General features: G+C 40.2%; 1 protein-coding gene across 1 annotated transcript; it reads left to right on the forward strand.

Annotated features, from left to right (window-relative positions):
• Window positions 1-11,008: 11,008 nt before the first annotated feature.
• Window positions 11,009-18,636, forward strand: LOC142405028 (collagenase 3-like). The gene is made up of 10 exons (XM_075492017.1): window positions 11,009-11,140; window positions 11,241-11,482; window positions 12,642-12,790; window positions 12,883-13,008; window positions 13,874-14,035; window positions 14,665-14,782; window positions 15,378-15,511; window positions 15,866-16,025; window positions 16,799-16,902; window positions 17,529-18,636. The coding sequence occupies exons 1-10, from the start codon at window positions 11,018-11,020 to the stop codon at window positions 17,627-17,629; spliced, it is 1,419 nt and encodes a 472-aa protein (XP_075348132.1). The 5' UTR covers window positions 11,009-11,017; the 3' UTR covers window positions 17,630-18,636.
• Window positions 18,637-22,465: the final 3,829 nt, after the last annotated feature.

Raw genomic sequence — 22,465 nt, forward strand, 5'->3', positions numbered from 1 at the left:
ATATTTGGCAGCAGTTCTAGAAAAGGACTGTGACAGACACAAAGAGAGGGAATGCAGCAAATAACTTAAATCACTAAAAAAATACTTGAACACTGTGAAACAGGAAGCTCCATAGGAAGCTCATCGGATTATTCAGCACTGGTGAAGCCACACCTGCTGTATTGGGTCCAGTTCTGGGCTCCACGGTACAAGGGGGACATGGACATACTGGAGAGAGCCCAACAAAGTGCCACGAAGATGATGAAGGGACTGGAGCATCTGTCTTACGAGGAAAGGCTGAGACAGATGGCACTGTTCAGCCTGGAGAAGAGAAGGCTCAGGAGACATCAATTTCTATAAATACCTGAAGGGAAGGTGCAAAGAGGACAGAGCCAGGCTCTTTTCAGTGATGCCTAGTGACAGGACCAGAGGCAATGGGCACAAACTAAAACACAGGTAGTTCCCTTTGAATATCAGGAAATACTTTTTTACTGTGAGGGTGACCATGCACTGGGACAGGTTGCCCAGGGAGGTGGTGGAGTCTTCATCATTGGAGATATTTAAAAGACATCTGGACATGGTCATAGAATCACAGAATCATAGAATCATAGAATAGTTTGCGTTGGAAGGGACCTTTAAAGGTCATCTAGTCCAACCCCACCTGCAATGGGCAGGGACATCTTCAACCAGATCAGGTTGCTCAGAGCCCCGTCCAACCTGACCTTGAATGTTTCCAGGGATGGGGCATCTCCCACCTTTCTGGGCAACCTGTTCCAGTGTTTCACCATCCTCATTGTAAAAAATGTCTTCCTTATATCTAGTCTGAATCGACCCTCTTTTAGTTTAAAACCATTACCCCTTGTCCTATCACAACAGGCCCTGCTAAAATGTTTGTCCCCATCTTTCTTATAAGTCCCCTTTAAGTACTGAAAGGCTGCAATAAGGTCTCCCCAGAGCCTTCTCTTCTCCAGGCTGAACAGCCCTGACTCTCTCAGCCTGTTCTCATAGGAGAGGTGTTCCATCCCTCTGATCACTTTTGGTCTGGGCAACTGGATCTAGGTGGCCCTGCTTGAGCAGGGGAGTTGGATAAGATGACCTCCAGAGGTCATCTGGGGTCATCTTAGTTTTTCAGTATGAATATGAACAAGCATTTCTAACAAAGGTCACAGCCTTTGCAAGTCTTCTTCTGTTAACCAATAATATTTCTAATTTTACTTTTCTATAATCATTTAACCCCACTAACGTGTTTGAGTTACTGGCAGACAGTCTTTATCGCTGCAGTGAATCAGAGCACGCTGCCTGTTGAGGAAAGAGGAAGAAGCAGGGGAAAGATGCCACTTCTTGGTATTTGATGGTACAGAAAAGAAAATGTTGAATGCCAAGGCTAGGAAACACATGATTGGAACTTTTCAGCATAGGTAAGAACAGAGATATTGTGATGAGAAATTAATTTCTAAGGACTTGTAAAAAACGCTGCAGAATTTCCTCCCTTTCGTTCTCATTTCATCCCACAGCTACCGTGTTCCAAATGCTCAGTGCTTAAAGCCACATGACAGGGAGACCGCTTACATTTTACCAGGGAGTCTGTGGGAGAAAACTTCATCATCTTTTCCCCATCCCATGTAATTGCAATTGAATGCTGGTCATTGCATGCTACGTCTTGTGAAAAAGAGGAATGGAAACTATTACCTTTTTCTGAAAGTGAATACAAAAGCGCATCTATACAGCAGAGGCTGGCGTGAAAAGGGTAGAATGTCAGAGAGTGGCAGAAGGAGAAATTGGGAAATCTGTAGTAATGGCTGAAAATGCTCTGTGAACATTATTCATATAGAGCACTGTTACTGTGCAAGACATGTTATGGCATTAGATAGGCTAATAAGATGTTGAAAGTATTGAAATTACATATCTAGAGAACTTAAGTCTGAATCACATTAAAGTTAATTTGTATTTGCAAACTGTATTGGCTGGTTAATTTTTCTATATCAGTTTCTGACCAGTATTTCACAATAACTGAAGATCCACTACTATGAAGACATTAATCAATAAATTTGAACATAAGAATCCACTAAAGATAGATTTCAAGTGACAGCCAACATTTGGAACCCTGGGGGTTTTTTTGTACCAAGACTAATTCATACCCAAAAATCTGTAATGTATGGAACTTGAGTACGTCTTAAGTGTCACACATAAGCATACTCAATAAAATGTTTTCAAAATATCTAAGTTACTGATATTAAGGTAGAGAATCACAGAATAACTCAGCCTGGAAGAGACCTCAGGAGGTCTCTGGTCAACCTCCTGCTCACAGCAGGGTCAGCTCTGAGGTCAGACCAGGCTGCTCAGGGCTCAGGTTTTCACCCAGTCGGGGCTGAAAACCTCCAAGGACGGAGACTGCACAACCTCTCTGGGCACCCTGTGCCACTGCCCAGCTGTCCTCATGGGGAAAAGGTTTCTCCTTATATGCAGGCTGAACCTCTGTTGTTTCAGGTAATGCCCACTGTCTCTCACCCTCTTGCCCTCCACCACAGTGACTTGCCCAGTTCCAGCTCCTTGAAGACCTCCCCACAGGCACTGGGAGCTGCTGTTAGGTCCCCCTGAAGCTGTATCTGCTCCAGGCTGAAGAAGCCCAGCTCCCCCAGCCTCTCCTCACAGGGCAGGTGCTCCAGCCCCCACCATCTCGGTGGCCTCCCCTGAATTTGATCCATATGGGGGAGTGAGTTTTTTAATTAAATATATGGCCACCTTTATATTATATTTCTTTGTAATGGAAAAAGATGAGACATTTATTTCTCTGCCACTTACCTTTATAGTTGAAAACATGCACTTTGCTAGGTAGCACTACAAATTTTCTTAAATCCCCCTTTAGTAATCTCTTACCAGTAACTCAAACCTTAATTTTAAGCTTACCACTTGCTTGTAGTACTTCCTATAAAACTGTGTGCATCAGACATCAAGGTTTTTTTTCCTCCTTATTCTCAAGAGCTTTTGCAATAGAGTTGAGAAACTGCTTTTTAAAAAGCCCAGCTGTGTAAACAACATGAATGTGGTTGGCAAGCAAAAGCCAGAGCTTTAAAAATTATACTTCCTTTCCTAAATGTTTTTAAAATGTATGGTTTTACTCCTAAAACTCCTTACAAATCAAAAATTTACAGTAAGCTTCACTTAAAGAGTGTTTCTTCCATGCATTTCTGTGAAGGGCAAGCACTTGTCCTTAAGGTCTGTGATGCTGTCTCTTTTGAGTACTTTCAATGCAACTTTTAAAATTCATTTGATGTTATTCGGAACTATTTGTGTGCATATATGGGAGACTTTGATCTTGAAAAGAAATCTGAGGTAGACACCCAGGTGGAAATTCCAGTAGGTATTGACTTGGAAAAAGAAAAGGCATCAGGAATACAGTTCAGTCAGGCTGTACTTTTAATGATTGACACATCTGGAAAGTGTCTGGTAATACCTCATTCAGTATAGATCATTATCTTGTGAACAGTATTTCACAACCCTCACATTTTTCACTGCTGCTGAAGAGAGGATTTCTCTCCCCTCCTTAGGATCCACATCATTAACCTGCCCTCTTCCTCTGCTGCATTTCTTCTTACTAGAGCCAGCACTAGTTTGAAATGTCTAGATTCAGTAATGATAGTATTTGTTCTGATTTATTAATTAAGAGGTATAGAAGATATAGTGCTCTGAAGTAGTGATCAATAGAAAGCTGAGTCAGAAATTATGAGTCTTCATTACTAATAGTAAATGTGTTAACATACATCAGAGAAAAAAGTGTCAGGAGAAAGATGTGTGTGTTTCTGTTAGGCTCCTAGCTCCAATTGTCATAAATAATAAGTAGTCTGAACCAAAACATTTCAGAGGACATTATATCACTTTTTATTTCACATTCCTAAAGGGCCATTTGTCCTTCCTGAAGGTGTAGAATGCAGAAATTTGAAGTTCAAATTCCACCTAGATATTTAACATGCAAAATTTCTCTTTCACCCAAACAACTTATTTAAATCCTTGAGTGACCAAACTTTTAGAAAGAAATGTTGAATCGCTATATAAATAAATAATCAAATATTTTTTTCTTCCTAATGCTGATTTTTATTACATCTGCAATGAACTATGTCTTTCTATGAACAGTGGCTATCCATTCACAGTGGAGGTCTTAAAATTTGAGAATAAAGTTGCTATAGCATATTACTAAAACACCACTTTAGTATTACATTACTAAATTGTAATGTGATTGTACACTAAAATGTAATGCTAAATTTATTAAATAAATAAACACTACTTTAGTATTACATACTAAATTACATTACTAAATTGACAGACAGGGAACATACTTTAGAATGGAAGAGCTAAAATTAAAATGTTTTAAAGACATATTATATGTATTTCTGGGTTGACACAAGAAATAAAATACATCAAAACATACCAAGACCTAATTATGAGTGTCAAAGAGCCACAGTGCTACTGAGTTAGTCCTTAAATATATTTTTGTATGGTTTTGCAAATGTAAACATCAGGATTTAAAAAATAGAAATGTAAGGTGGTGAATGTCTCAAAAAACAGATTTAGAAAATTGAGTTTTTACCTTTGAACTGGATTCATGGGATTTAATTTTCCATTTTTTGTACTGTTGACTAGCTCCTTCCCATTAGGAGCAAAATTATGTTGGCTAGACACAAACTCATTGTTTGCCTACAGTTTGCTAGCAACAGAGACAACTAGATATTTTGTACTTGATGTGAACAATCAATGAACCCTTACAATGGAAGAAGGCTCTGGGGAGATGGGTAAGGATGATGTGCTCATGAATATCAGGGAAGAATATTAGGAGGGACTGACCATGGGTGTTGCAGAAAAAGCTGAACTTGTCTCAGCACAAAAGGGACTGGAGGCTACATCTGCTGAGTGGATCAGCCAGCTGTATAAATGTTCGTCCCCGAGTTAATCAAGAGTGCTCCTGGATACAGGAGCACTGTTCTGATTGCAGTAAGAAGCACAACAAATGAGCCAGGTCTTGAGCAGATTAGTATCTAGTGACATACCACTGCATATGCAAAAAAAAGGCCGTTAAAGGGGCAACAACTACCAAGTTATAACAGGTAGTTTAGCATCCTACATTGATCCTGAAGCAGAAAAAGTTGTGGGTAGCTCATATAGAATGGTTAGACCAAAACAGGAAGCCAGTTCCAGTCCTGAAGAGCATTCAGAGTGGTAAGAAGGAGCAGGACATGGTCTGACCTCCATGGGAGTTTGCAGCTGCTGCCTTGCATGGGGCAGCTGACTGGGGCACACTCACTTCTCTGGGGCAGTTTTCCTGAATCCCACGAATTACTACCTCTGCAGGAGCTGTTTGGACAGAGTGTCGTGGTTTAGCCCCAGCCAGCAACTAAGCACCACGCAGCCGCTCGCTCACTCCAAATGTCCCCCCTTCCTTCTTCTTTCCCAGCTTTACATACTGAGCATGACGTCATGTGGTATGGAATAGCCCTTTGGTCAGTTTGGATCAACTATCCTGGCTGTGTCCCCTCCCAGCTTCTTCTGCACCTGGCAGAGCACGGGAAGCTGAAAAGTCCTTGACTAGTGCAGCAACAACTAAAACATCTCTGTATTATCAACACCGTTTTCAGCACAAATCCAAAACATAGCCCCATACCAGCCACTATAAAGAAAATTAACTCTATCTCAGCTGAAACCAGGACACAGAGAATACCTGGATTCTTGCACCTCTTTGACACATTTTCTCTCTTTCAGTTTGGCCGTCGGCATGAGGTGGGAGCCCCTGTTCCTCCAAGGCCAGACGCAGCTGTGAGCAGGAGCGCTGTCCTGGGAGGGAGCGCGCAGCGCCCGACTGCCTTCCAGCTGCAGAGCTGCCACCTTGCACAGCAGCACAACAAACCTCTGCAACGTGATGGCTCCTGGTTTGTTCAGGCATCAGCAGAAAATGGGCCTGAAGTTCAGCTCTAGAATAGGTCACCTAAATTTAAGTGTCTCTGTGTGCACCAGGTGGTGGGGCTCCACTACAGTCGGCTCCTGTACAGTCAGCAGAGCGCAGCTGTGAGGGACTCAGCACAGCAGCCTGAAGAAAGGCATCTAGTGCCATTTGAGATGCAGGAGGGAACCCAAGACGTCTGCATGAGACTGTCAGAGATGACATAGGACTGATGAGAGCTCTCTGTCCTTCAAACAACATTAGATATCTGTATGTGGGCAACTGAAATAATCCCAAGGTGCCCACCTCAGTGTAAGTGGAACTGCTGTCTATGGTTTAGTGAGTGTATTGACTTCATTGTTTATAATGAGAGTTTAGACACACAGCACCCAGGAAGGTGCCCAAATTTAGTTCTTTTAATATACAGCTGAATCTTACCTTGGAGCTCAGTGAGTACAGAAGAAAAGTACTGCTGATCAGCAGCTCCCGGTGTGGCAGCAGCCCCCAGGTCCTGCAAGCTCATGCAGGTGCTGAGCTGCAAGCTGCCTTACGCTGTAGGCAGACAGAAAGGCAGCCAGTTCACCGTGGGCTTTGCGTCTGTATGACCTAGTGGTCCACAGGGTCTGCCGGGACTCATTCGAACAAGAGCCATTGCCTCCCGGAAACATGTTTATATGTGTCTTGCCTCTGGCACTGGACCCTGCTGAACATCTCTGGGCACCACAATAGCATCTTTTTGCCAGCAAATGGCAAAGGGATGCTGCTGTTTAATACAAAAAGGATTCAGGTTGGTGTAATATCCCTTGCCATCCCAGCTGAAGAGCTGTTTCTGGAAACCATTCTCAGTTGTCTTTGACCCCCTTCTTGTGACAGGTCCCACAGATGGAGTCCCACCTGGAGAGGCAGAGCCAGAGCGTGTGTTTTTAACTACTCTGGGACTCCATTTACCCAGCTGCACAATGGGCCTCAGAATACCATCCTTCTTCCCAGAGGAAGCTGATCTAAATGTGATGGCATAGCCCTAGGCACTGGAGACTTTCCACCTGAAATACAACTTGTGGTAAGAAACATTAACAAATGGACGCATTGACTTTTGTTTATTTGTCTTAAGTGCAGTGTCTGCTGTTTCAGGGTCACAGAGCATTCACCACATTCACTATATAGTGCTATTTTGGGCACCAAACACAGAGTGTAAATCAAAACATGACACCTTTCAATTATTTGCAGTAGCAAAATGTATGTTGAAACCATATGGTTGGCATGATTCTTGTTTTGAAATAATTAGTACCTAACTGCTGCTTTAAGGCACTTCATTTCTTCTCGCCACATGTCCCATCCCTCTTTATCCATTTTTCCTTGGGGGGAAAGCCGGCATGATTATTCCAGTCTCTGCTGTGCCTGTGAAAATTACCATCAGTCCAGTTAACTTTACCCACACCCACAAGATGCCAGAACTGCAGAAATTTTGCAGTGCTTGTTGAAATCTTACTATTCAGCAGTTTTGTGGGTTTCAATGCACTTAAAAAGTAACTTTCCATGCTTGCTTGTTTGTACTGGGGTCAGTGCAAGGTCTATGAACCACTGCTGACTGCTTTTATCTTCATTTACATCTCTCTTCACAGTTTTTAACTCCTTTTTCTTTTTTTTTTTTTTAAACTCAGACAGTGGCATCACTTGAGCCTGAGCCATAGATTTTATGTCTTGCATTGCCCAACTCTGGCAGGCTTTGAAGTTGTCATTTATCACTGCCAACTTTAAAAACTTGCTTGAGGCTTTAAAGAGTCAATGTATTAAGGTAATATACAGCAACTTCAGAGCTCTGTACTTAGTTCCCAGCTCTGTCAAGGCTTTTTGTCTCCCCTTAAAAAAAAATCACATGCTACGTCTGCGATGCTGTTTTGGAAAAAGGGGGAATACTGCTCATTTTCATTGGCCCTTTTATGTGCTTGTTTGCACAGCCTTTCACCAGTGTTTCTTCAGTTTGTGTACAGAGGACATAAAAATCCATGCCTCAATATAGTCTTCTAGCCACTGGTGTAATATAAATAGCAATAAAATGTGTAAGAAAACATATTGGATCGTGTATATTTACGTGGAGAGGGCTCCCAAAGGAATCAGCTGAATGTGCAGCAAACACAGTTCAGCCATAGTCCACTCTCAGATGGCTCATTACACACAGTCTTTCAGAAATCAATTTCTGTTTTAGCATTTTGATTTACTCCCTGTAACAAAATATTTACAGACTCCCTGCCTTTTTTCTCTTTGTATGTTTTTCTACTCACTTGCAGAATCTGTTCAAAACAGTGGACTGTCTTTTCACTTGTTCGTTTCATTGTCTTATAATAGCAAAAGACCCAGCTTTTTGCATCTTTTCTTACACAAATCTAATAAGAGAAGTTGTTTTCAGAAAAGCTGCCTGTTTTAGTTTTTTGCTATAATTACATGGTCCAGTTTTTCAAATATTCCTTGGAAATGCCTCAGGACAGCTCTGTAAAGAGTACTGAAGGCAAAGTTTTTGAAAGAGTTTTCATTGTGAACTTCAAAGGACTTCACAGCATCTGTGTAAAAAAAATCAGAGATTAGAAAGTGCAAAATCATTCTTCCCTACCTAATCTACCTTTCTCTTCATGCAAGACAATTCTGTTTACTACTGCTTTGACTACTGCAGCTTAAACGTTTTGAAGAACAGGGCTCCACACCTCCTTGGAGGATTGTTTGATAGCCTAACACTGTTCTTTAATTTTACTCTTGCGCCTAGCTAAATAATTTTTTTCTGTTCTACTTTTATATCATTCAAATATTGCCTCTGATTACTTGGTTTCACCTTTAATTACCAGTTAGCTAAACTATATTTATTAGGGCAACACTGAAACCACTTAGGAATAATTTGGGAACATTCTCTCATAAAGTGTGATGGACTGATCACGTTTTTGCAGTAAGAGTTGGTTAGGAAATTAATTTCTCCTATTTCAGAAGCAAAGATTCCAACATCAGAGCTGAGAAAGAGTAGTGGTGTAAGTGCCTGACACAGAACAAAAAACTTCTAGTTAAGTCTGGCAAAGAGCAGTGATATACAAATGGCAGTATAAAATTGTTCTCTCTTAGGTACAAGAAAGCTAATTTCAGAGAATTTGGAATTCACAGGAACGTTACCTGTGGAGTTTTAAGATATTCATTTTACTCACAGATTTCTGAGATATGTCTGGCACTGTTCCGCAGAGCAGTAACACCCACGGCTTCATGGTATCAAGAAAGTATTCCTTACAGCCACAAAAACCCTGGCAAGGCAGCACCACTGCTCCTAAGCTCCAGACAAAGCAGGCAAAATTCACTGTAAACTCTGCTTACCGCATAGCTGAATACCCCACCATTAATGAAAGCAATGCTGCAAATATCAATACAGAAATGTCGGAAGGAAAGAAATAAGACGTATACATAATCTGGCAGTCTGCTCTAGAAAAGAGTGCAGCCCAGGGAGAACATCGGCAATATGGATTCAGTGCTCGTCCTGGAGCACTTCAGGGGAGAACACTTCTTAAGAAGGTGGGATAATTAACAGTCTTTGTGCCACCACTGCTGAATAAAAAACTCTCAGTGCTGGTGATGGACAATGTAAGGGAGAATACACAAACTGTCTGAACAGGTGTTGTCAATCCCTAATTGTAACCATATTTAGCACTGGCCGAGATGGGCAGTGAGGTAGAAATGGCCTACGTAACAAATTCCTCTCAGCTTTATTTGCTTTTGCTGTTTGTCATCATAAGACGGAAGGCTAATATTGTTTATAAGACAGAAGTCTAATATTGTTTAAGTAACAAATTGAGCCTTTACACATTCAGCTTCACTGATTTTCGTCTTTTTCCTATTTTGTCAACAAGGCAACATCCCTGGCAGGGTAGTGTATTCCAGAAAGTGTGTACCAGCGTCTACCAGAAAGCTGCCTGAGGTTTTCCATGCAGGAACAGTCTCCATGAAAGAGGAAGGTGGATTCAGCCGAAACAGCACCTCCCCTTGGACCCACGCTTGTGGGCGTGTGATATGATACAAGTCTTAGCAGCAGCTGAGATTGGAGTGACCCTGGGGAGACAGAAATCATCTTTAAGCTTTGAAGTATAATAAGGCCCATGTCCGTCATGATGCCAGATTTATCCTATTATCCACCTGATAAGTCAAAGTCACATATTTCTGCCGTTCTAGACACACAGATTCATTGCCTACCTGTAGCTGATAGATTGCCTCTCTCAGAGTAGTAGCTGTCTCATTGATCTGTGGCTGTGCTCCCCTCATAAAGTAAATTAAATTCATGTTTTTTAAGGAAGACAGATTGTATGAACTAGTCACTTTACAGGACCTGCTTTACTACTACTACTACCACTAAAAAAAACCATTAAATATTCAAAACTATTTCCTGATATTTAGCATTTCTGGTTTTAGGTACATCTCAAGCAATAACTTATTCTGAAAGATAGATAGGAAGTCACTTTAAGGATCTCTGAAGTAAAATTTGTGTTAATGCTTTAGAGTTATATTTCTTTACAGAAACAAGGAAATGTAATATCCTATTGTATACTCCATAATGTTATTTCTTATGAGCCAATGCAACATTTATTAACAATTGAAGTGTGTATGATCTATTCCAACTGTTAAAAATTTCTGATGAAATAGTGTAACTACTGAAAAGTTTCAGAATTTATTTTAAAAATCATGAAGCTTGTTTTATAGATTTTTTGTCTATCAAATAGTAGAAAGGCAATTTTTCTAGCAGAGAAGAATGAGTTATTGCAAAGTTATTGCCAGTTATTGCCAGTGTAAGTTATTGCAAAATAATCAAAAAGTGTGGTTTGCTTCTGCCCATTTCTTCCCACAACCTATGTCAATATTCAGAGACCATGTTTATATGAGGATACAGTTTCAGAGCGCTCAGTGGGACAACAGATGCCTAAACCACAGTGATGGGGAGGAGAGAAAAAGTAGCCATCTAAGCATGTTTACTTTCAGCGACAAGGCAGTTCTAACTTGTCCCTAAGTGGTGACTCACTGGGCTGGGACTATAAAAGTAAAGGTAACTGCTCTCTAAAACATCAGGGCTTCAGACTTCACAAATCCAACATGATGCAATCAAGACTTTCAGCTGTCTTCTTTTTCTTGTTGAGTTTGTCATTTTGCCTGACAATCCCTATTCCCCTTGAAGATAGCCATGAATTCACAGAGAAAGACCTTCAGTTTGCAGAGGTACAGTATAAAATAATTCATTTGCATGTTTTATAAATAGTAAGTTGTGTAGTTACAACTGTTTGGAAACTAGGCTTATTACTTCTTTTCCCCTTCTTAGCGCTATCTCAGGACTCACTATGATCTCCGTCCGAATCCTGCTGGCATAATGAGGAAGAGTGCCAACACAGTGGCATCTAAACTTCGAGAAATGCAAGCATTTTTTGGGTTGGAGGTGACAGGCAAATTAGATGAAGAAACATATGAACTGATGCAGAAACCAAGATGTGGGGTCCCAGATGTGGGGGAATATAACTTTTTCCCTAGAAAACTCAAATGGTCAAAAACTAATTTGACATACAGGTAAATGCATGGCATTTTGAGTGTTATTACTGTTATTACCTTCTTTCCAGGTACCTTGTCCAATAGGTTGCTCAGTATATGAGGCTGATGGGAGAAGGATGCATTTGAGTTTGACAAAATTCATGTTGCAGTTTAAAATACTTACAGCCCCACTTTTGGAAGGGTCCCCCAAACCCACCTTACAGGCCAAGAAAGTAAATACGATTTTTTTCCATTGCACTGTGTCACGGAGGAAAGCTGGTGTGTAAGCTAGTAATTCTTCATATGGCCTCCACGTAGACACTCTGGGCGTATCCATGGTGCTGAATGAAAGAGGGGTAGGGACTAAGATCATGCACCTCACCACTGATCTTCACAGCGCATAATCTCTAGGTCACTCCTAGCTCTGCTTTGGACCTGATTTAGTGTCTGCTTCACATAGGTCTTGTCCTGGACAAAGCAGTGTAGATGCAAACCAGTCTGTGCAATGCGGCTGTAAGAGCAGGGACTGATCCTTGTCCCTCTTCCATTTCACAGTCCAGATGTAGATATCTGTGCGTGGTCAGACAAATCCCCACACCATGACCTCAGAAAGCTGACCTTGGGAAGCTACAGTGCTGAAAGGTCACATGGCAGCTCCTTCTCCCTGAATACCGCAAGGTCCTCAACAGGGGGTTTTGACCAGTTGCAACCCGAGTTTCTTTAGCAGATTCCAAATATGGTATCACCGAACTCTATCAGTTCAGTATCTGGTGATAAATATTACTTTAATATGGATGATTCTAGCCTATAAAAAGCTCTTTGGATCATGTTTTGCTCCTCTAGGAAGTGAGGATCTTGGGATATTTTATATGGCATAAAAAAAATTTGAAGTTACTCATATGATTTGACTTAATACAGAATATATCTGTCATTTTCTATATCTTCTGGTGCATATAAAACCAATTACAGAAAGCTGTTGGATCATTTCAGATGTTTCTGAATTATTTTAATGAAAACAGAAGTGGTTACTTTTATTTTTTTGAATACTGTATGCAGCTGCCGAGCTCTTTGTTTTTAGATAAGAACACAGGGAGGAAAAAAGCAAAAAATTTTAATGAGGTGTACAGTCAGATAAAAGTGTATTACGCATTTTCTTCAATTCGCACAATTTAACTGGAGGTATTAATCTGTTTGATAGAATTATGAATTACACTTCAGATCTGAGACGTGCTGAAGTAGACAGAGCTTTCAAAAAAGCATTCAAAGTTTGGTCTGATGTGACACCGCTTAACTTCACCAGAATACGAAGTGGTATAGCTGATATCATGATCTCCTTTGGCACTAAAGGTAACACAGAACCAATTATTTTTACATTATGGTTATATTGCTGCCAATTAAATGGGATAATTGATTTCATTCTTTTGAATGTTGTTTTATAGAACATGGTGACTTTTACCCTTTCGATGGACCCTCTGGGTTACTAGCTCATGCTTTCCCCCCTGGTCCAGACTATGGAGGTGATGCCCATTTTGATGATGATGAAGCTTGGTCAGATGATTCTAGAGGTAACAGAAGTTCCTGAGATTATTTGAAGTGGTGGTAGATGGACAATTTCATCCTGTTTGATATCTGTAAACAGTTTGTTTTGCCTGTTTACTGTTCATTAGTCATTATGTTCACTGCCTACTCATAGGAAGCTGGGTTTAATCTCCAGTCATAAAGGGAAGTATAACGTACACCTACCGTAAATTTTAAGATATACACCTCCTAAGTGCAGTGATTTAAAAAATGCCACAAACAAGGTATTTTGGCAGCTTGGCGTTTCACTGAGCTTGAGGACAGCTAGTTCTGATCACAGACTGATGGGAATTACCTTACTGAAGCCTATAGAAAACACATATACTTAACTCAGCTGCAAATCAGTTACTTACATCTAATCTGAAAATTCTTCACCTTGCCTATTCAGGACAGAGAACAATATAGAACAAAGAGAACAAAACACTATTTTTTTCAGCACTGTGTTATTTCACCCTTCTGGCATTAAATCTAATTGCTGCAATACAGTCTCTACCGGAGATGAATTCCTGACAAAAATGTTCTTGGCTTGACTAGGACTAAGACTTCACCCCAGAGCTTTCCAGTGTTGCTAAGAAATTTCAAGAAATCTAAATCTGCCTATAGTACAACATTGTCAAATAAGATTTAGGTTGAACATCAGCTATGAGATGCTCGATCGTTTAGGCCCTTATTAAAACAAAACCCATGGTAGTTTGAAAAAGACAAGCAATTAGACATCATTTTTCCATTAATCCAGTTGTCTCCTTCATTGTCCTACATGTTAAAGCACAATGTTAAGGTTAGTTGATTAGTCCAAGCCCACTTTGGTGATACAAGGAGCTATTCATTTACTTTCACTGTGGTTTTTTATAGGGTATAACTTGTTTCTTGTTGCTGCCCATGAATTTGGTCATTCACTGGGACTTGAACACTCTAGAGACCCTGGAGCTCTGATGTTTCCAATTTACACATACACTGGAAAAACTGGTTTTGTGCTTCCTGATGATGATGTGCAAGGGATCCAAGAGCTTTATGGTAAGTCTGTATAATATATAATATATATTTCCTGTGTCATTATAACCTGTTACAGATGCACTGTACAGTTGCTAAAAAGCTGCAGATGTTCAATAGCAACAGTCATGACTGATTAAGACCAATTCACTGGATTCTTGGCAACCAGACTTCAGGAACAGAAGACGCTTAGATTTAGTCGTTCAGAGAAAACCAAAAAAAAAGGAAGTAACACTGCAGAGTGTTACAGAGTTGGTCACTGCTGTCTCCTTTGTTGGTGGTGGGTGGGGAGCAAAGTCCTTGTACTTTTTAACCTCCCTCAAAAAAGAAAGTAAAACAGAGTCTAAAGGGAAAAACAGAAATATCCATGTTTCATCATAGAAAATGTAAAACTTTGGGGGGAACCTTCAAAACTTGGGAGAAAGAAAGCAAGTCCATTTAACATTTTTGCAGCACAGCTGAACTCCAGAGTCCATGGATGTATGTGGCTAAAGGAGAGAAAGAGAGAATAGACTTTCCCCAGGACAAATGGTTTGCCCCTTATGCTTGCATTCATCATGCTGTTTGGGAACTCTTCTATGTTCTATTCAATATCATGATCTACAGAAAGGAAATAACCGTTGTCAAACTTAGATCATACTATATGATTCCAGGTGCTGGAGACAAAGATCCCAACCCAAAACATCCCAAAACACCAGAGAAATGTGATGCAGATTTATCACTTGATGCAATAACAGAACTTCGTGGAGAAATGCTGATCTTCAAGGACAGGTAAGGAGACTGCCATATCATGGATGGTGGGTGCTGGCTAAAATTTGAGCAAGTGAAAACACCATTTCAGTTTTTTACTAAAGATTTGAGTAAACATAAATTTAAAAAATCACAAATCAATATAGATGCCTCTAAGAAACTACATCATATATCATTTTAGGCAGGATTTATAATACAATTACAGACTTGACTTCCCAGCAATATGAAGTGAAGATGATATGGCTGAAGACTGACATCGTTTGTACACATTTTTCATTCCACAGGGCTTTCTTCAACGTGCACAAATCTACTAGCATTTATTTGAACGAAGTTGTGCCACATTCAGAAGCCTTACATGGGACAGCAGTGTTTCTCTTATTGTAAAAAGATTAATTTGTTGTTGTTTGAGATGATCACTGTGTGAGTGACAGAAATGGTCTGCAGCTAGGTGACAATGAGGAAAAGAAAGGTCTACCAGGGGTTCTATGTATTGAAAATTCTATGCTGTGAAAAAAATTTAATTCTCCATTAACTAATTTTTAGTATAGCACATCAAAGATACTGCTATTCTGTAGTATGACAAGGAACATAAAATATACTTCTTTTTCTGGACTAGGTTTTTCTGGCGACTGCACCCTCAGATGGTTGAGGCAGAACTGGTGTTACTTAAATCCTTTTGGCCAGAGCTTCCAAATAAGATAGATGCAGCTTATGAAAACCCCATCAAAGATCTTGTGTTCATGTTTAAGGGTGAGTTTTCAATTTTGTTGTTGGCAGAAAAAATATACATATGTAGTCAAGCTCTGTGAGTGATGTAAAGGTAATCAATAGAAGAACAAAGCATCCTACCTTCCTTGCTCAAAAACCAAACTCTGTTGGTTTCACCCTATGCGAATCTATACAATTTTCAGTGAATTATTACATGTACAATTAAGCTTAGATGCCTAGCATCACAGTTAGCATAAACAGTTTAACACCTGCTGAGTATGTGATCTAAGAATCTGTTAGTTGTATGAAAATAAGGATCGTGGAATCCTCATTTTATTCTGCTGTCAAAGCTGAGCCTTTACAAAAGACTCATGAATACATCATTCTTGTTTTCAGGAAAGAAAGTCTGGGCTTTGAATGGCTATGACATAGTTGAAGACTTTCCTAAAAAGATATATGAAATGGGGTTCCCGAAAGAAATGAAAAGAATAGATGCAGCTGTCCATATTAAAGACACTGGAAAGACTCTCTTTTTTGCTGGGAATAAGTACTGGAGGTAAGCTGGAGACAGACTGGTGCTTCTTTTCAGTGTCCCTAGTCATAACCTGTCCAGAAGTACCAAAAGATCAGCAGGTTGTTTCAAACCAGGCACTTGATTGTGGCTCACGTTTCCAGTCTGTGGTTTTCATTGGTGCTATAGCTGTGTAGAATATGTCATAAAGATGTATGCAAGACTTTTATAAACATATGGGCACAGCCTTTAAAAGCTGAAAGAGTGAAAGAAAGGAAAGGAGAATGAATTGCCCTAATTCAGGAGAGTTTGTAATATGGTCATGTCTCCTAGACAAAACTCCCATCTTGCTTCCTTGAGTGGATTGTGTGACACAAAATGGTATCAGTGCTGTGAGAGTAAGAAATCTATCCCACCCTAGGATGGCTGGTTTTTGCCGTCCATGACTGGGGCTTACAGCCAGGTCTGATGCATAATTAAGATGTTACCATCCCTTCCTAGTATCTCTGTGCCAAGCAGCCTCAGGGTAGGCTTGTTGTACCAATACATCCGGGTATGATCATCTCTGTATAACATGTACTTTATAGATCAGTTCTGAAAATGTCGCTTTATTAGTTTTGTGTTTATTGAGCTTGTACTTCTGGTGGAAGAGCGCCCTGGTTATTGCCCTGAGTTTCATTATTGCACTAGACATAAGGTACCTAAAGGCTGCTGGCTAGTTCTGACATGGGTAACTTCAAAGCATATAAAGGGCACAGACCAAACTCCCAGGCTGTTTAAATCCTCTGAATTTTTATTTTCTTTTGTGTTTAATACAGTTATGATGAAGAGGCAGAGGTTATGGAAGCAGGCTACCCCAGGCTGATAGAGGAAGAATTCGCAGGAATTGGTGATAGAGTGGATGCAGTCTATCAAAGAAATGGTACGTAATCTGATAATGAAACTTTATTACAATTAGTTGTCATTGAAACTTGAGATTAATGTCCTGTGGGAAATTCTGTCATCTGTACTTTTGATTTTTTCACATCAACACTTCTGTTCTCGACTGAATCAGGTTTCTGATCTAAATTGCCCTCTGGCCAAGGTGCTCTTATAAACTGTGTACATATATATTTGAGGAGCCAAAAAAGACCTGCCTCCTTGCTTAGGGAACCTAAAGTGATATGCTTAATATAGAAGTAGTATAATGCGACCGTTCCTTCAAATGGAGCCCATTCCTATCCAGCTCTTCAAGGAGTGTTTCCAAGTCAGAGCCTTAAACATTAACAGGCAAACCCTGTACTTTCCTGCGCGAGTGCTGTATAGTAATAAAATGCAGAGCTTGACACTAAATTAAAATATCAGTTATTTTAAAACACTGATCCAGGTCTGGCAAATGAAATGAAGACCTTTGAAAATTTAGCTCAGCATTCTAAATACTAAAATATTGCATTTAAAAGAGTTATTAAAAAATGAAAAAAAACAGGATCATTTTTATTTGAAGGATAATTTTAATGTGAAAACACAGTTTTCTCAGGGTTAATTTGTTTTAACTTTCCTTTTCCTTAGGTTATCTCTACTTCTTCAATGGACCGCTGCAGTTTGAATACAGCATCTGGAGCAAAAGAATTGTCCGTGTCCTGCATACTAACTCCATATTTTGGTGCTAATTACAGTGGAGTGCCATGTCATAGGCTGCAGAGCAGCTTTTAGTACATGGAAATAATAATATGGGCATATAGATTTATTAGAGGGCAGCAAGGTTCTGTGAACAAGCGCTGGCTATGTACCACCAAATGTATACTGTATATATAGAACTATATAGCTGTATGTCAGTCTGGGACTGAATTAACTTAATAGGAAAGAAGAAAAGAAATTATTAGCATTTCAAGGGGCATTACACCATTTAAAGTTTATCTAGTATTAAAGTGAGATGATGGATACATCCTGCATGATCATGAGCATTATGAATTCCCAGTAATCTGAGCATGTCTAGCATCTTTCAAGGATCTCCTAGCATGTCCCAAGAAATAGACCTGATAAACCCAGGAGTGTTATATTTTTAAACTAATCCTTCAGCTCTCAGCTCTTTGTGAAATTCCTGTTAACGTACTGGGAATTCAGATGTGTAATGAATGAGTCAGGACTGCATGGTGACTCCCTGAGCTGGATAACACCAGACTGCAACACTGAAGTTAGAGAATTCAAAGGTATTTGAATGTATCCCCATTTGAATGGGAATGTCCCCCTGGAAATGGATGCCCCTGTCATCTTTGGAACGAGCAGAAGGTATAGAAGTGACAAGGAGTCATTCCAAAGCAGACAGAAAAGCAAGAAAAGGGATGAGTCTTCCCTGCAGAAATCATCAGCCTGTATGACACTGGGGAAATCAGAAAGAAGTAGCAATAACAAGAGAATCACACAAGTTGAAACCTTGCATGAAGCTACATACTGTAACACAGCCCATGTTTTCACCTGGTGTAGACTGAAGTAGTTCAAGTGACATTTATAGAGGTTATGCCTAACTGTGCCAGCAGAGAACCTGAACATTCAAATCAAAATATTCAAAAGAATACCTTTTTTCATGTTCATCACTCTTTTAAAAATATCTATAGCAATTGTTCCAGTACAATGTAAGTTTTTGAGGTTTGTTTTTTTTTTTAATCAATGCAAATGTTGTGGGACTGTAATTATTTTTCAGTTTAAAAAAATAATATTAAATAAAGTGGAGGAATAAAATGACATTGTGAAATGACTCGGTGCTTGTCGGGCCACACCTGGAATACTGTGTTCAGTTTTGGTCCCCGCTATGCAAAAAAGATGTGGACAGGCTGGAGAGGGTCCAGAGAAGGGCCACAAAGATGACCAAAGGGCTGGGAAGCCTGCCGTATGAGGAAAGGCTGAGAGAACTGGGTTTGTTCAGCTTTGAGTAAAGAAGGCTTAGGGGAGACCTTATCACCATGTTCCAGTATTTAAAGGGTGGCTACAAAGAAGATGGAGACTCCCTTTTTACAAGGAGTCACATGGAAAAGACAAGGGGTAATGGCTACAAGTTACTTCTGGGGAGATTCCAATTGGACACAAGAGGAAAATTTTTCACAATGAGAACAATCAGGCATTGGAGTAATCTCCCCAGGGAAGTGGTGGATTCCCCAACATTGGACACTTGTAAGATTCAGCTGGACAGGGTGTTGGGCCATCTTGTCTAGACTGTGCTTTTGCCATGAAAGGTTGGACCAGATGATCCTTGAGGTCCCTTCCAACCTGGTTTTCTATGATTCTATGATTCTATGACTTAAAATATCCTATGCTGCATGTCATAAAAGCAAGACAGAGCTATTGGATAAAAGAAATCAGGAACCCTAACCTGTGCATTTTATTCATTAAAATTTCCTCCTCTATTTAAAAATCTGGTTGCTTTTTTTCCCTCTGAGAAAATGAATTTTATAGAAAAGAGGATGGGGGAGAGAATCAGAAAGGTAAAAGTGAGAAAACTCGTGGGTTGAGATAAAGACAGTCTAATAGGTAAAGCAAAAGCCACGCACACAAGCAAAGCAAAGCAAGGAATTCATTCACTCCTTCCCACGGGCAGGCAGGTGTTCAGCCATCTCCAGGACAGCAGGGCTCCATCACCCATAGTGGTTACTTGGGAAGACAAATGCCATCACTTGAATGTCCCCCCTTCCTTCTTCTTCCCCAGCTTTATATGCTGAACATGATGCCATATGGTATGGGATATCCCTTTGGTCAGTTGGGGTCAGCTGTCCCAGCTGTGTCCCCTCCCAACTCCTTGTGCACCCCCAGCCTCCTCGCTGGTGGGGTGGGGTGAGAAGCAGAGAAGGCCTTGACTCTGTGTAAGCACTGCTCAGCAGAAACTAAAACATCTCTGCATTATCAACACTGTTTCCAGCACAAATCCAAAACATAGCCCCATACTAGCTACTGTGAAGAAAATTAACTCTATCCCAGCCAAAACCAACACAGGAGAGAAAGACAGAAAGACAAAAGAGATGAAAAAGGAAAGAACCCTCAAACCTGCAGAATAAGAACTAAGTTGGATTTTGTCTTTATCGTTACAAAAAGTATGATAAATTATTAAGAAATACTGTGAAATTCAGTTCCACATTAATTTGAATGCTAAACATTAATAACTAATTGAAACTACACTGTCCTCTTCTGCCTCCTCAAAACCAACCCCTAAGTCAATCAATCAGCCAGGCCTGCCAAGCAAAGCCCATCAACACTGAATACCTGGCATAAATTGCCAGGCTTACCCACCAAGGGGCTAGGTGAGTTTAATTCTGTAACTTATGCGACATAGATGGTCAGACAAGGTAACCTAACACATTAGTAGTGTCTTCTGACTATAAAATTGTGAATTAATGAATTCCAGACCTTAATATGCTTAAGGGAAATGCAAGGATACAGAGCTGAAAAAAACCTTTACAAATGGAAAACCTTACATTGGACTAAAATCAAAGTTCTGTTATATGACATAATATTGATAAAACTGTTAGGAAAAAAGCCAGTACAATTGTCGATGCATAATAAACAGAAATTAGTTCACTTATATATCAAAATCATTTTTGACAGACATGGTGTGCCTGAAAAAATGATGCTTGATATTGGGCTGTAGTTTAGCTTAATTACTCTGCAGTGAAATAAGGTTCTGGACATGTAACCCTAGTCCTGATTATTCTCAGTATAAAGACCTGGTGGAAAATTTTGTCAAAATAATAGAGAGTCTTCCATAAGGGCTAGTTGTTGAGTCTGAAAGTGCTGAATTTCAAAGGTCTGACCTGAGCCTCACTGGAGCAGGGAATGCAAAGATGCACAGGGAAGCAAGGAGATGTCAGTGAATGAGTTTCATATCTATGTGAATTTCTGTTAAAACTGAACGTTTGGCAGGGGGAAAAGGTACTGCATAGGAAGCTGGGTCTTCCAGAGGCTTCAGCATGATCATATCCAGCTGCTCCCCAGCCCAAACAGTCAGATTCTTGTTTGCCACTTGGCTGACTGGAAGCAGCCTCCGGCACAAGTCCAAGAACGGCTCCAGCTCATGCGTCTGCATCCCCAGTGAGAGACGTGCGCTGCTCTGCGGTTCGCTCTACCTCAGTTGAGAAAAGTACCAGGCTGTCAGTTCCTGGCATTTCGTTAAGAAAAAGTGGAAAATAAAAATGCTTGTGCTGCGGAAGTGGAAGGCTGAGGTCAGAGCCAGAGGAGCCCTGCGCTGCCATCAGCCAGAAAGGAAAACTCTCCACAGGGTCTCCACGGGACCTGCTGCCATCTCATGAGAATAACATTGCATGAGTGCCTGGTGGGGACCCATATGGGATATCACCCAAGACCATCAAGTATTGAAAAGAAATGAGTCCTTTTCTTGAGACAGAGACTGAACTGACTGCTTTCCCTGAGATGTCGTGAGTGAGGAGAGGACCATGAGAGGCTGAGACAGCTGTGTCCCAGGATGTAATATAAGCAGAACTAATAACTTCCCACCAGGTTGCTAGTTTTTATGTGGAACTACACACTATATCCATTTTGATCTCTGCTAAGAATGATCATTTGGAGGGGGAGAAAGGATAAGGCAGGAAAAGGAATCTGTCAGATGCTCCTCAGGACTAGTTTCTGTGCTGGTTACATGTTCCTGAACAAGTAGGACTCAGAGGATGCAAATACTCAGAGAAAGAAGTGAGCAAACTTCATTTAAATTTTCCAAAGTGAGAAACTAGACAGCTGTCCTCTAAATTCATTAATACGCTGGAAAGGCAACAAACACTGTAAGAGGTACTGTGAGCTACATGAGATTTACTGCTAGCTGAGAAACTGGAGAAGGAATTGAGTCTTATAATGAAAACCCTTTTTTTCTCAGGATAATGTCCAGAAACCTGCTCTGAGGACACTAGATGGCAGTAACAGCTTTGCTCCTTAGAGAATCTGCACGGAGTCAAAAATGATACGGTGGGTGAAGAAGCTGCAGCTAATTATAGCAAATTCTTACATTTGGTGAAGATATTAAAAAACCAACACTAATAAGTAGAACTTAATGATTATATTCCGTTGAAATGTGGATCTCTGAGTGACAAGTTAGGATATTAAAATGTTTAGGAAACTTCTTCTAGATATATTCACTGTCAGGCCCACTACATTTTCAGTCTTTTGATAGTTCTTTTCTCAACATCAATGCAATACACTTAAAACAGTATACTCCGTGGATAGTCCTAGGAATAACGCAGTCCCTTAGTTTAACTTCATTCATTGGAAAATTACACACACACATACATAGACAGACATATTCCACCTCCTCGGGAAGATGAGAGCCTTTCAGGACACAACTTGATTTCTGAAAAAATGACACTGCAGAATATGGAAGTAAGGCAAAAGTGGAGAAAATGTCAGTTGAAAAGAACCCAAGTAAAACAGTATAAATGTAATCAAAAGTGTCTGAAATATCAAGTATATGATCACATCTGCTTGGAAGAACTAAGGACAATTTCTAAGCCTTT

Source organism: Mycteria americana, chromosome 1 (assembly GCF_035582795.1).
Source record: "Mycteria americana isolate JAX WOST 10 ecotype Jacksonville Zoo and Gardens chromosome 1, USCA_MyAme_1.0, whole genome shotgun sequence".
NCBI classification, from domain to species: Eukaryota; Metazoa; Chordata; class Aves; order Ciconiiformes; family Ciconiidae; genus Mycteria; species Mycteria americana.

Excerpts from the sequence above, each read along its gene's own strand:
- LOC142405028 (XM_075492017.1), top strand. The coding sequence starts at position 11,018 with ATGATGCAATCAAGACTTTCAGCTGTCTTCTTTTTCTTGTTGAGTTTG. Across the intron at positions 11,483-12,641 it reads AAAACTAATTTGACATACAG|AATTATGAATTACACTTCAG; the intron begins GTAAATGCATGG and ends TCTGTTTGATAG. Across the intron at positions 14,783-15,377 it reads ATGCTGATCTTCAAGGACAG|GTTTTTCTGGCGACTGCACC; the intron begins GTAAGGAGACTG and ends TTTCTGGACTAG.